General features: G+C 36.1%; 1 protein-coding gene across 8 annotated transcripts in view; it reads left to right on the top strand.

Moving 5' to 3' along the window:
• Nucleotides 1-14,515, top strand: part of RTKN2 (rhotekin 2) — a 135,763-nt gene that overhangs the window by 107,836 nt on the left and 13,412 nt on the right. For all 8 annotated transcript variants that reach the window (XM_080597485.1, XM_080597486.1, XM_080597484.1 and 5 more), the window contains 6 exons: nucleotides 1,730-1,783; nucleotides 2,693-2,810; nucleotides 4,438-4,638; nucleotides 9,432-9,526; nucleotides 11,086-11,192; nucleotides 12,189-12,320. In XM_080597485.1, the coding sequence (XP_080453611.1) occupies nucleotides 1,730-1,783; nucleotides 2,693-2,810; nucleotides 4,438-4,638; nucleotides 9,432-9,526; nucleotides 11,086-11,192; nucleotides 12,189-12,320 (707 nt within the window). The remainder of the gene's footprint in view (nucleotides 1-1,729; nucleotides 1,784-2,692; nucleotides 2,811-4,437; nucleotides 4,639-9,431; nucleotides 9,527-11,085; nucleotides 11,193-12,188; nucleotides 12,321-14,515) is intronic.

The following is a 14,515-nucleotide window of genomic DNA, read 5'->3' as shown; positions in this document are numbered from 1 at the left end:
ACTTGTTCATGCAATTGACAATTTATATCCTGATGATTTTCTGACTAAGGTGTAAATTTTTCAGCTAGTGTGCTATTGAAAGTGACATACAAAACCAATCTTTAATCAATTACTGTAACTGTTAACAAGAAATATCAAGCACATTAAAATTGTCATTCAAGCCATGCTATGGATAAAGATGCTAAAAGGCTTTTATTATATTTCTTTATTTTCACATATTTATACAAATTTACGACCTTTGCCTTTTAGGGAAGAAGTGTTCTGTGCTTTGTTTATAATAGAAATATTTATATATATATGTAGAGTTTGAGAGACTTCTGCAACTGTTTTAAGGAACCTATTTTTATCTGTTTCCTTACTCTAAAAATAATTGAAGGCTTTAAAAAGTGCTTACTATGCAAATACATCTTTAGAAATGAAAGGCAGTTTCAGAAAAGGGTGATGCTTTGATTTTTAGGAAGTTGTGGTGGTCTAAAGCTGTATACTGATAGTTCACTGTGAAAGTTCATTAGATTTCATGAACACTTTTAAAATTAGATGACTTAGCAAGTTTCAAAATGGAAATGTCATCTTTAATGAGATGTCCCATAGTAACATAATCAAAATTAGCTTAAATTAATATTTTTCCTTTAATTTAACTTCTGAAACAGTGACTATGTTTATGTAGCTTTACTTAAATCAATGAGAAGTTGAATGTGTAATTCCCTGTGGGAATACATGACAAATAATCTGTTGGAAAAACAGCATTACTGTTTGGCATCCTAGCATACCGTATGTGGATTTTTCCATTATCCTCATATGAACAGTGGAGTCAGCAATGCTCCTGCATAACAATATCGAAGATTTTTATCAAAAGACAGCTGAGGTATTGCTGTTCACTGCTGCCATCCTGTGTCACTTAATATATTGCATATACTTCTAAACAACATCATGTTGTACTTAAGAAACCAACTTTGGATTAGTTGAGCCCCCACTGCATTTAGCTTGTAAGAAGGGACGAGTGAGAAAGTTTGGAAATAAACTTGTGCCCTCAAAACTAGAGAAAAATATAACTCAGTGCTGTATTGGATTGGGTAGATAAACTATAAAGCTTGTCGAAGAAGATACTTTCTTAATATTAAAATGACAGGCATGATTTAAAATGATGTTTCTGTAATTGCCTCTCTGCTGTGGTCCTGGTATAGAAGGATATTTTCTATTAAAAAAAATTTTCTATAGTCTTTTTATACCAAGTAAGACAATTCTAACTGGATATGTGATTACAAGTGGTATTTTCTCTGTGGTTAGCAAAACAAGACTTAAATGCTTGCAATATCAGTATCCCGATTTTTCCATTAAACCTGGAAGTTTTTCTTCTTGCAGTTGGAGGAGTGGTTTCCAGCACCAGGCAAGCAGAGTTTCAGTTTACATCTTTGCATAATAATGGACTAAAATACCTCTCAAAACTATGTTACACAGCAACTCTGAAATGTTATTTAGGGTACTTTCAAATAAGGTTTAAAATAGTCTTTATGCTAGCATAATTTATGAAAGAAAATGTCACTTCAGATTGAACTAATCTATTTTTGTTGATAATAAAATTGAAATAGTTCTACTGTTCATTGGGTAAAAGGTCCTGTTACCTCCACAACACTAGGAAAAGAAAAAATAAACTTTTTGTATTTTATTTTGAACACAGTTTTGCAGTATTGCCTAGACCTTAATTTCCTTGTCTTTTTTCTCTCTTTAGATATCCGAATACCATTAATGTGGAAAGATTCTGATCACTTCAGCAATAAAGAAAGTATGTAAGATATAATGAACTGCTATGATAAATTTACAGGCATAAGCAATTGCTTAAAACTGCATGGGGAAGTCCGTACTGATCTCAGTCCTGTTTTTTTGATCTTTCTGTAGGTCCATATTTTACTCTGCTTGTTGCATAGTAGCTCTTAACTTGAAGTTGTTGTTTGTAGCAAGCTGAGGCAGTTCAAAGTCCTATGGTTCTGTACAATTAAACCCTAGTTTTTTAAAAAGTCCTGCAGAGGAGACTTTCCAGAGGAATCAAAGCATAGTGATGTTATTAACTGGATAGCTAATAAACTCCCAATTAAACATATTGTTCTATGCATTGTCTGCACTTGAAAGGGTATATTGGTGGTTGTTTCCAGTGAGAAATTTAAATGAAAGTTGTCTGTTAGTTTTCAGTGGATTATTAGATAGCCTTCGAGTACATGCATTTTGCTGTGTTATGGAGATTAACCGCAAATCCGTTCCAGCTGTCACGTGGCATTGATTTCAGTTTGATTTTCAATAGGGTCAGAGGGGCTAAGCATGGCAAAATAGTCTAATCCTATATAGTACGTTCATAAAATGATACTGACTCTGTAACAATTTTCTTTTTTTTCTTAAATGAATTTTATTAAAGAAAATGGAATTTCTACTAACATTTCTGATGTTATTAGCATTAACTGCCACTAGATATCAGACAAAAAAAAGTTAAGCAGAGGTAGGTATGTGAATGTTGTACCTATACATTAGCTTTGAAAGTTCAATTATCATAAAATCCTATGGTATAAAACTTACGGTGGGAATAATTTGAGGGCAATTTCTTAGATGTTCAAATTGCCATTTCTTCTTTGTTGTTTACTGGAAGCATTTAGTATTGTGATGTGTTATAGGTGTAATAAAACATTTATTTGACTCTTCCCAGGATCACAGCGCTACGCAGTGTTTTGTTTGTTCCGAATGGGAGCTGAGGTTTTTGATACAGAGGTGGCTATTGTGGATAAAGCAATAACAGATATCTGTTTTGAAAATGTAACCATATTGTGAGTATAATTTATCTCTGTTGAATAAAATACAAATATCCCTGTTCTCTTTTGGAAGGGGATATGACTGAATATGGTTGGCTGAGGTCCACTAAGTTTTCCCGTGAGCAAAGGAATCAGTAGTTTCTGTTAATTTCAGTGGGTGGTGGATCCCCACCTCCGGTAGGTTTTTTTATGTAGAGAATGATCCTGGCTGTAGATATACCACTTGAACTGTGTTTCTTTTCTTTTATTTTTTTTCCCCATGCTGAGTCATTTTATTTAAAGATAAAACAAACTTGTAACTCATGGACAAAATCATATAAACATGAAGAACGGAAAGCACTATAAAAATACACTTCCGTAGGCATGAATGTTGCAGCCAGTGTTTTAGGTATTCTGTGCAGCAGGCTATGGTCTCTTTTGATGTTCCCCCAAGTCACAGTTTTCTTAAATCGGATGTTACTTTCCACACCTCATGTTCTGTTATACCTATTTGAGCATGTGTTACATCTACAGCCCTCATAGTGGAAGAATACTAGACAGGAAATTACTTATCTTTAAAGGTAACCTGGAAAGGAATAGAAAGGTGTTCTTATTTACTTTTACGTTACTTTATACATTTTAAAGAGTCTTGAGAGACACTTAACTATTTCTCTTTTTCTATTTTTTCTTGTGTGCTGCTTTATATTTTATATTAGCAATTTAGATTCAGTCTCCTGAGGGAGACTGACTGGAAATCTAGAACTACTGAAAACTTTAAATCAAGATCTTGAAAACTGAGTAGTTGAGAGAGCACGTATCCGTAAATCAGACTTGCTCTTTAATACTTCTTCAAGTTAGGAGTAGGGGCAAAGATTTAAATTTGATTCTTGAAAGATACAACTGTTCTTGGAGAAATGAGCCCTATGATTTTCTGTGAAATACAGTGGGAAAAGTCATTCAAACTTCCCTTGTATGCCCAGAGATAAAGGAAAACTTACAAAAGCCTTTAGGATAACTTCCTTATGGATACGTAATGAATGATTTGTACCTGAAAGATGAGGCTAGGCTTCTGGTTTGACTAGGCATGAGAATATGAGAATTGGTAGAATTGAAAACAGACAACAGGGTGTGGGCAGATTGCAGCAGCAGGTAATTGATGCTATGAATGACAAATGTGCTGGTTGTGAGTGAGATGTTATTAAAAATAAAAATCCTGTGAAGAGCCGAGGGTGCAACTATGATATCGCTAAAACAGTTCAATCTGATTTGGGATCAGAGGCATGACAGGTTTTCAGCCATGTGATTTTTGCACAACAGTAGAGGGCAGATTGAAGTGTGTTTGCATGTCTTGCCTGTGTTATTTCCATAACATGATTTTTGTGTTTTTATTCCAGTTTTTAACCTAAACATTGAATTTCCTGTTTGCAATTGTTTATGGTTTAATTAAAACATCCATCTCATGACTTCAGCAGAAAGTTACTGATGTGTATTCTAGTCTTGAATTACATTTTAATGAATATCTTTGTCTGAATCTGATATAAATCCTTCCCTTGACTAGCAATATATGTTATTTAATGTATATATTGTAGCAGCAGCATTCCTTGGCTGTGTAATACTAAGTTTATTAACAAATACTCTTAAACTTACTCCTCACCTCCTTCAGTGATGAAGCAGGACCAGATTTCCAGGTGAAGGTTGAAGTGTATAGCTGCTGTACAGAGGAGTCTTTATATGTGACAAACACTCCTAAGAAACTAGCAAAGAAGCTTAAAACATCCCTCAGCAAAGCTACAGGGAAGAAACTCAAAGCTGCACTGGAAGAAGACAGCACTGAGTCCGTCTTGCTCACTGACCCAGTCATACAGTAAGACCTACATATGGATATTCTGAGTTTTATCATACTTCTAAAATAGAAATGGGCTAAATATATTGTCAATATTTGGAAAATTGCCAAGAAAGTGATTATTTCTGTACTCAACCAGGTGGAAAAAAATTAAATAGGAAATGAGAAAGTAGGTGTGAATTCCAACAATGTAGCTCAGCCTTGGGGCCTGGTTCTGATCTTTAACCATGCAAGTAGACTTCATCTTTCTTCTGTACACCTGGTAAATCCACTATTATTTGCAAACTCAGTAATATTTTGATCTCTGGAAGAAATCAAAATTGTGTGATCTGTCTGCCTGTGTCCCTCTGTGTGTCTACCTATTGTATTCCTGCCCTTTACTCCTTCCCGCATATCATTCTTGCACCTAGGCAATTTTGCTCATTCTTTACAGAATGGTAGACATGTCTTCAAGTTACAGGTTCTGTGAAATGTCAAAGTGTGGTGTGTAGGCAGGAGAAACCTTTCTTGCACCCTTTCCCCTAATGAAGCTGACAGGGCTGTTTGCTGTGCCTGGGCTGCTGCTGAGCACATGGGGGCCTTTCCATTTGCTGGCTTTTCAGTGAAACTGCGGACTGGCTAGGGTATTTCACAGTTGCTAGCTGCTTAACAGAAATGTCCTTAATTGACTTTAGCATGGAACATTTTAAAAACGCTTACTGGTTTCTCGTGTTCATAGAAATATGTGCTTTTCCCAGTAATTCACCTATGTTTCCTTTAAAAAAAAAAAAATCTTAAGTCTTTCATGCATTTTTAATGAAGTTAACTGCCTACTAGTATTTGCAGGCTACTTTAATTTCATTGTGATTTAAGCAGGCCAAGTACCTAAATTGTAACTACTGCTAATATTGTTTTTTATTTTTTTTTAATTTTTAAGAATGTAATTTTTACAAGGTATTACCTTTTCTTTCTTCTTCCACTCTGGTGGCTGAACAGTAGGGAATCAATGTCTAATTCTTACCAGGTGTTGAAGTCTTAGTCTTGCTTTATATATCTGTTTGCCTGGATTATAAAAGGAAACATTAAAGCATAGTCTTTGTCCAACTGATATTACTGTGTACTGATATTAGTGTTTTATTGAAAAATACACATCCAAGAGATCTTAGCCATAGAGCAAGGCAAATTTTATCACTAACTTTCCAGTGTGTTCCACCTAATGACGATGTGTATTTCAACGTGCATCATCTTAGGTGGATGTGCTTTCCACAGGCTCCAGCTGGGTGATGACGTTAGGTACAGTTTGTTTAAGATATAACCACAAGCTTATTTGCTGGCCATACTCGCTTGACTATAGATCATCTGTCTGTTGAGGAAGAAGCATCAGTAGACAGTCTAAACAGCTGTCTCCTCCCTTGGGTTTTGCTTTGGGTTTCTCAACTGTAATTTATTATATTTTCTTTCCTCCATCTTTAAGTTTGATTTTTTTACTGTAAATCACCATCTAACAGTGACTGTTATTTCTTAACAGAATCGAATGAGTAATGATGTGTTTAATAATGGCTTTGCTAGCTGATTAAAAAAGATGCGCGGAAAGCAAAGTGTAAATGCAGAAAATAAGTTGTCAATTTTTTTGATAGCCTCCTCTTGGGATTTTTATTATTAAGGCCTTGGTATGTAGCACTTAAGAGTATGAGAGATTGCATCTTTCAAGTGTTCCCAGAGAATTTTACTGGTCCAGCAGGTGAAATTAAACCACAACAACAAAAAAGGGAAATTTCTGTATTTTAAGAGCACCTTTTCTCTGTAGATTCCATTTGTATGGGCCTTTTCTTCTCAGAGCACGTGTGGGATGAGGTGGTCCCTTTTCCAGAAATTCTGCGATCCCTCTGTGTCAAACTCCTTGGCTTAGAAGGCTCCCTGTTTAGTGAGGAGACTGTTGGACTTGTTACTTCTTGGAAAAGCTTGGTGACAAAATGCTTTGAATGGTTGCTTCAGCTTGTTAATATCAGTTATATTATTATTCTCTCTGTTTTTAGTTATCTATCTTTTCATTTTTATGCGGTTTTGTCTGCTTCATTTTTTTTGTTATTTCTTATTATTATTATTTACATTTGTTGTAGAAGAAAAATGCTTAGTGCAGCTATATTACTGAATTCTAGCAGTTGCGCTTGGACAAAGTCAGCAGAGAGACTCCTTGCAGCACAAATTTATTCGTTTGCAGAACTGGCTTCCACATGGGCTTGTTGCTACTGCCCATTATGTATTGCCCTTCTTTGGGCTCGAGGCATGGCTTCAGTGTCCTATCTTTGAGTTGGAAAATTCATGTTGATATTTTGCTGGAAGAACATAATCTGATCTAATTGCAACATTTTTATATTTGGGTGTTTTTTATGACCTGAAGATTATATTTATTTTCACCCTTTATTATTTAAGATGTGATTGGAAGTTGAACATCTTAGGCATTTTTTCGACTTGCAAATCTTCCACTGTGTATATCTGGATGAGTAAAATAAGACTGGGGTTTTTAACAGTAAGATTAATATTCCAGAACAGGTTCTGGAATCTGAGCTGTATTAATTAATATGCATTGATAATAGGGTGATATAGATATAACTTGTGCCAGGGTCTGCTTAGCAACATCAGGGCCTCTGCCTCTTGATCAGTAAACAGGTTTAACAATGAGCCTTTGCCATAGGCAGGCTGGGGATATTTTTTTTGCGAAGTTATTAAATGGAAAAATATTACAGATATGCAAAATAGTGTATGAGCTGCAGCAGGCAGATTGTTCTTTGCTGTACAAAGAAGCTGCCATTTAAGGCAGTTAGCTACTTCTGTGAAAAGTATAGGCAAAACACACTCAATAATCCTGATTAGCCTGTTAAATTTGAAAAACAGTTGCAGATAAAACTTCCAAATTATATTGAAGTTGGCTGAAAGGAATGACTGTTATGTTTTAGAAAGAAAATGTTACTGTGAAGCATATTTTAAAAGTGAAGTAGCTGACTTTTTTTGGCAAGGTTGTTGTGGTAATTAGTCATGCTTTAGAAAAAATAACTAAAATCAGCACAGAAGTTTTATCTGTGAGAAGAATCTGAACCTTTTTGTACTGCTTAAGTAGACTGGTAGTGTATAGCTTAACTGGATGGCAAAACATAACAAATGGAGAATCTTTTGTTAGGGAGCAGTCTAGGAAGGAATATATTCAAATGCTGATGAGTTCAGATTGCCCTCTTGAAATGTTTCATAGCGGTGGTTCTTTCCCCAGAATGTGAACTTATTTAATTTTCTATTTATTGCCTTGAATTAGATGTGTAACAGACCTCCCTGCTAACGGTCTTATAATTTTTGCCTCTTCTTTCACTGGGGTTAGGGCTAGGTAGGCATCTGCCTTGTTCCTCTGGAGAGCCAAAGATTTTAAAACAGTATGTGCTTACTCTGCTATTAGGAAAGATAACATTTGGAAAACACATATATATTTTTTTAGTGATGTCAGTTCAGTACTCTGTTCTCACCTTTGGCTCTAAGCTATCTTATGCTATACAGAAGATATTTTAGGGATTTAATGCTAGATCCTGTTAGGGGGAGTAGTTAGTGATTCTAAGTGGTTTGTTTTCTTGTGAACTTTGTTTAAACTGCTATTAGCCAGGTGGAATTCTTACTGCATTGCTAGACTGTAAATCTGTTACTCTGTCTGAAGAGTATTTGGGGAAAAAGGTTAAACATGTACCAAACTTATACTGGTTTATTCTAAGAACTGCATTCCACATACTGTGCTGAATTGCAAATATGATATTTAAAATTCCACACCCCCCCCCCCCCCCCCCCCCCCGGCAAAATCTAAAACAAAGGTGTAGCATTCTGAAACCTGTAAGCACAATAAGTGAAAGAGTCCTTCATGCTACAAAACTGGTTGTAGGATTTCTACACAGGTTTATTTTCTGCATGCAAAGATTCAAACTATTGGATACTGTTAAGTGTGTGTGTGTATATATACTTTATAAAAGTTGTTTATATTTAATCTACACTGTCAAAGTGAAAGAGCAGAGTAACATCGAAAAGCAGTATAAAACTTCTTAATTTTTAAACCTGTTTTTTTAAAAAGCTTGTCATCAGTTGTTCTATTGGTTATACTAATTTTTGATCCTACTACCAAATTTGGTTGGTTTAGGCCTAGGAATAAAATCTGCAAACCTATTAAAAGTTGTTTGGTGTCTGACCAGAGAAGAGAGATGCTTCTAGCAGCCTCAAGGTGCGGGAGGCATGGAAAGCACAGCACTTGTGCCTGGGTTTGGCAGCGACTGCTGCACCAGTACACCTGAGCCAGCTCAGAGGCAGTGGCTACATGAGCCATCTCCTCCCGGGTGGTGGGTCTCAGGGAGGTGGGCATGGGAGTTGCTGAGGGGACTGAGCTGATGAGGCCTCGTGGTGTTGGCCTGGAAATCATGGGGTGGGAGGGAACGGGCTACCACATGCGTGTGGTGGTTTTGTTAAGGTGGGCAGCTGAGCTCCACCACAACTGCTCTCTCACTTCCCCCCCCAGAAAGGGAAGGGGGAGAACACCACAATGGGGTGGAGGCAAGGTCAGAGATAAGGATACAGGAATCAGCTGACCAGACTGTGGGACAGTTTTCATTTACAAGGAAAACTGGAGATGTGGGAGTTCTGTGGGAAGAAGCTTGGGGATAGCAACCTGTGGTCACCAGCAGGTGCTGCCTTGCATCTCAGCATGCCCCTGTAATCAAATGTGTTCTTGGGCACCTCTAGACTCCCTTTAATTTCTGCCTGAGCCATGCAAAGCAGAAATGACTTAATTGTGCCTTTTCTTTCACATACAGTGGAGCAAAGTACAACTTGCTAGCATATACCACTTTGGGGCTGGAGAGTGCTGAAGATGGTTTCAGGACCCACAACCTTACCATTACAGGAAATGGTAAGTACATATGGTACCATTTAAGGAAATAAAACAAACATTCTGCATTTCTCTATTTTGTAAACTAAAGAGTTTAAAGAGACTATTTTTCTTGATATTTAATATAGAACAACTTTAAATAAAATATTTAACTGTTCTAAAACAGGCATCTATACACAGCTGAATAAACTGTAAGTTGATAAAATTTCAAGTCCAGATGAAAATTTAATTCATTTGGGAGTTTCTTCTGTCATTTGCATCTTGATCGTATGTGAGCTGTAGACATATACAAATTATTTTCCCCTTCCTCACAACTAGGGAGGGGTATCAGAGTGAAGAACAGCTTTTTCCTCATCAGAATGAAATTTTTTTTAAATAAAATAAGCTTCAGTTGAGCTAGGCTGTTTCAGGCCTAGATTTAGCACAGGACATAAGCACGTGTGCTTGCAAATTGCCATGGTCGCTGTCTTTCACTTCTGGGACAGTACAAATTGCCGGTGGCAGCAGTCAAGCAAGATGCTAACTTAGGTACTGTGATTATGTTGCAAGTGAAGGTGATATTTTAAGTAGCAAGAGTACAGTTTTTCATACTTCATCTGTTATTTTCTTAAAGTATAGCCCTTTCTGTAATCCACCCTCTAATTGTTAAACTAAGACACGGGTCTTTGTAGCTGACTGTCACGTCTGGGAACTTCATCTTTTACATGGGTAGATTTGATCCGAAAGAGAATTTAATTCTTTACCCTTCATTCATTCTGAATAAGTACAGATCTGAAGATTTATGGGACATTTGTTTCTTGAAGGTTTAGATGAAAAATTCTATGTATCTTTGATATTAATTTGTAAGCCTTTCTTTATTACTCTTTTCTACTTTTTCTTCTTCACATTTCTTTTTCTATCATTAATTTACATAACTTATTCTGGTGAGAAATGACATAGCTGGGTATTTTGGTTCATTACAAGCATTTCTAAAACATGACTAAAGACAGAGTCATGTCAATGGAACGTTGCTTTACCTGCTTCTAATTACAGAAGAGAATGCCTTTGGCATAGCAGCGCTGAGTGAGGAGAGAGGCTGCAATTTATTGGTAATTCCTTGGAATCCTGAATACTTTCCTAGTTCAGAAGACAGAAGTGGATACAAATTCAAGTCTTAAACAATCTGGAGCAAAGTGCTCACATAAAAAGCCGTGCCCCAGTTGGGGTGGGCTCAGGGATCCTACTTGGATGAGGTGGCCAGTGTGCTCTATCTTTCAAAGCGTTTCTAGCTCTGAAGTTAGATTTAGAGCTAGATTTCTTTTGTAAGAATAACTTGTTCTTGCAGAACACTATCTCCATTTTTACTTGAAATTCTTTTAGAACTTCTGATGATTTAAAAAAAAAAAACTTACTAAAGATCAGTCTCAATCTAATCTTAAGGGATGAAGTCTATTTGAATGTGAAGTGCTTATTTATGTAAAAATGGGTGTAAAAAGTTAAACTATGTATTTATGGGAAATGTTCAGAACTGTTTTTTGTGTGTGTGTGTTTTTGTTGTTTGCTTGATTTTTTTTTTTTTTTGGTCTGGTCTTTTCTCCCAGAGGAATCTTCTTTTTGGCTCCCCCTGTATGGAAACATGTGCTGCCGTTTAGTTGCACAGCCTTCCTGTATGACTAGGGACATGATGGCGGGATTTTTGAATCAGCAGGTAATAAGATTTTGTTTGTGTTTATATCCTCTTCTGTTAATAGCTGTCACTTACACTCCGCTGTTAAAGCATTTGTTTTTTCCTGGAGTGGTTTCTTGAGAAGCTTATTTTTCTACCTGTCCTGCCTCTAGCAAGGGAGGAGATTCTACCTGACAGTCACTGTTTATAAACAGCATCTTTTTGTTCACTATTTACAAACAGTGGCTAATAGTCAAGAAATAAATGTTTACTTCATTTGCTTATCAGTAAAACAATTTAGGCTATTAAATACAGATCAAGTACAGTTGTTTCAGAATCCCTTTAGGCTGGTACTTGACAGCAGCAGACCTAATAGTCCTGTTGCTCCCACCCTTGCATGTACCTCTCATGTAGTTGGTGAATCCAACTGGGGAACGATATTTAAACTCATCGCTCCAAAAATGATTCATGTGAACTCAGTTTACTTCTCTGTTTTGGTTAGTTGCACAACTAGGCAAACAAGATGGTGATAAGCAGAGGGGCTGGTTCTTCTGTCAGGAGTACTAAATTATATGGTCTAAACTGGTCATGAAATTATAATGCATCTATGAAAGCTGTTCAAAAAATCATTTGAGAGTGTGAAGATCCTAGACAAATATCTTTGAATATACTGCATACTTCCAAAGTGAAATACTCTTTTTGTTTCTTCTGTTGTTTAATAATGTAGCTAATAAAGGTGATCTTTTTCTTACTGTAGACACCAATTCTAGGCTTCAGTCTGTGTGAACCAGTAGATTCTGTATTGTGAGTGTCATAAGACAATTAATCTGGGAAAACTGTAAAATACCAAAAGACACTTAAACTATTGCTAGCATTTAAAAAAAAATGGTGATTCTGCAACAGAAGGCCTTTGTTTTAAGAAAAAATTAATTCAGTGTAGAGAAGTATTTTTGATCACACAGGCTAATCTGTGTGTACCTCATACTATGCTCTTAATTTGTAGTTTATGGCTGGCAATTCTCTGCTTCTTCTCTTTAGCAAATGATAGGAAGTTTAACTAGCTGGAGGAGGCTGTATTGCGTACTGAGAGGTGGAAAGCTCTTTTGTTATTACTCACCAGAAGAAATTGAGGCTAAACTGGAGCCAGCATTGACAGTTTCCATCAACAAGGTAAAACTGATTGTATGTGGGGCTTTTTTTTGTTTGCCTGTGTTTTTGTATAATTATTATTTTGGAAGAGGTTGGTTTTTGTTTTAAGACATACACCTACAGTCATTTTGGCTCTAAGCTGCTGGTATGCAGAAAGCTTTATAGGTAGGATGTCAGTAGGATATGCTTCAGTGAAATTTGCAGTCGCTGAGTTTTTTTGCAAGGGCATTAAATGTCTTAGCTGTGGATATAAGTTCCTTCTATTGCGCTAAACTGTTGAACATAAGGGTGAAAAGGAGGATGTTTTTCCTTAGGAAAAGTGATAACTTGTTATATGACTGTTCCATTGTCTGCAGTCACTTAGTAATGTTCTGGGAGGCTTTTGTCCTCAGCAAGGTGGAATTTTAACAAAAGCTTTTTTGTTGTTTTGTGTTATTTGGCCACAGTCTTAATTAGAGGGAGAACTGGAAAATTGTTCAAAATATTTTAGTGCTTTAAAATAAGCTGCTTTTCTTAATACTGTTTTTGTACAGGGTACAATAACTTTGAACGTTCTTTACAGCATTATTACTGAGTTTTGTACCCTGATAGGCAAACTCTGGATTTAAAACTTAAAATGTTTCTATTTGGCTAAAAATGTTAAGTATTTAATTTTAAATAACTATTTACATATTCAATTAAGGAACGTTACTGTAAGGACCTTTTAGAATGGAGAGCATTAGAGTTAACAGATGCTTTCAAAAACTGTTTTTGGTGCAGTCATCAAGAGTTAGTATCACATAAGGATGAGCAGAGGAATTTAATGTAAATTGCAATTGGCTTAGCTGGATTCATCTTGCGTTAAGTAGACAAACATTTGGGAACTGTGTTAGGCATGGGTTGATCTGGATTCTGGTGCTGTACTTGTGTGACCACTTGATGCCAATGGTGACTCTGAAAGAAGCTCTCCCCCTTCCCAGTCTTGTTCTGGCTGCTGTGCTGCTGTATGCTGGGCAGGCAGTAGGGCAGCTGACTGATGAATTGGAGTAGGGAACTGATGTGGGTTAAAATTAGCTCAGCTGGGGGGGAGGGTTGGCTTCAACCATGGTTCTCTTTAATGCATTCTTTTATCCAGATCTCTACATGACCACACAAGCATTTGTACGCGGAAGGAGCTGGGGCAGGATTGGCAATGTGTAGGAACATAAAGTAACAAAGAACTGCTTCTTACAACAGTAATATCAGCTCTTGGTGGCTTTAAAGTTCCTGGAAACTGGATCGCATTCTTACATAGAGTAAAATCTCTATATATACCAAACATTTAAACTAGGGATAACAATATGAACTGCTTTTGTTAGGATTTTTTAATGTGCTATGTTTTAAATTGATTCCTTAATTAAAAACACCTTTCTGCTAGTGCCTTATATTTTAACAAAGCCATCGTTTTCTTCCACTTCATTAAAAAAATGTTTACACCACAGTACATATTCAAGCAGTTTCAGTTGCATACTTCTTCAGTCACTTTTAATTATGCTAGTCAAACTTTGTCATAACTCTATCTATTTTCTAGTTGTTCACAATATCAGTTAGGAAATGGTAAACTTTAGTAAAATATAGTGTGACTAATTCCATAGTGTAAAATGTAACAGGAATATTTTTTTTAAATTATCTGTCAGGATATCTCTAATCTTTCCTTAGGGTTTGCTGCTTTGGTCTATATCCTTGTTTTGCTTTTCCTTTTAAACTAACCATATTCACCTAAGGCGTTTTACTCCTCTGAGTTACCAATACAGTTAGAATCTAAAATCCAGCTTAATAAGTTTTTGCTGGGAGAATGTTTGTATGTTGGCAGAGTATCCTTACAGCTAACATGTACGAGGTACATAAATCATGTATCTCTTACCATTTTGCAGAAATGTCAGGCTGCTGGAGAAGGAGACTATGAATCCTTATTGATAGTAAAGCCAGAAAAAAATGCAATTTAATACATTTGGATACTTCAGTACTTAAACAGTTTCTCTTGAAAATAATGTAATGGCTGTAGATTTTTGATTCTTTTATTATGAAACTGTCTTACAGATTAAATGAACACAAGCTAATCATATGGGCTTGTCTGCTACATGTTGTTATTGAAACAGCAATTTCAAAACCAAAGTTGAGATTGAAAATCAACTCTAGATGTCCTAACTAAATGTCTTCTATTTGCATATGTGGTACTGTCATCTGTAACATGAAGC

This window comes from Anser brachyrhynchus (genome assembly GCF_964034855.1).
Source record: "Anser brachyrhynchus genome assembly, chromosome: 6".
Lineage (NCBI taxonomy): Eukaryota > Metazoa > Chordata > Aves > Anseriformes > Anatidae > Anser > Anser brachyrhynchus.
This window is presented reverse-complemented; position numbering and strand designations above follow the sequence as displayed.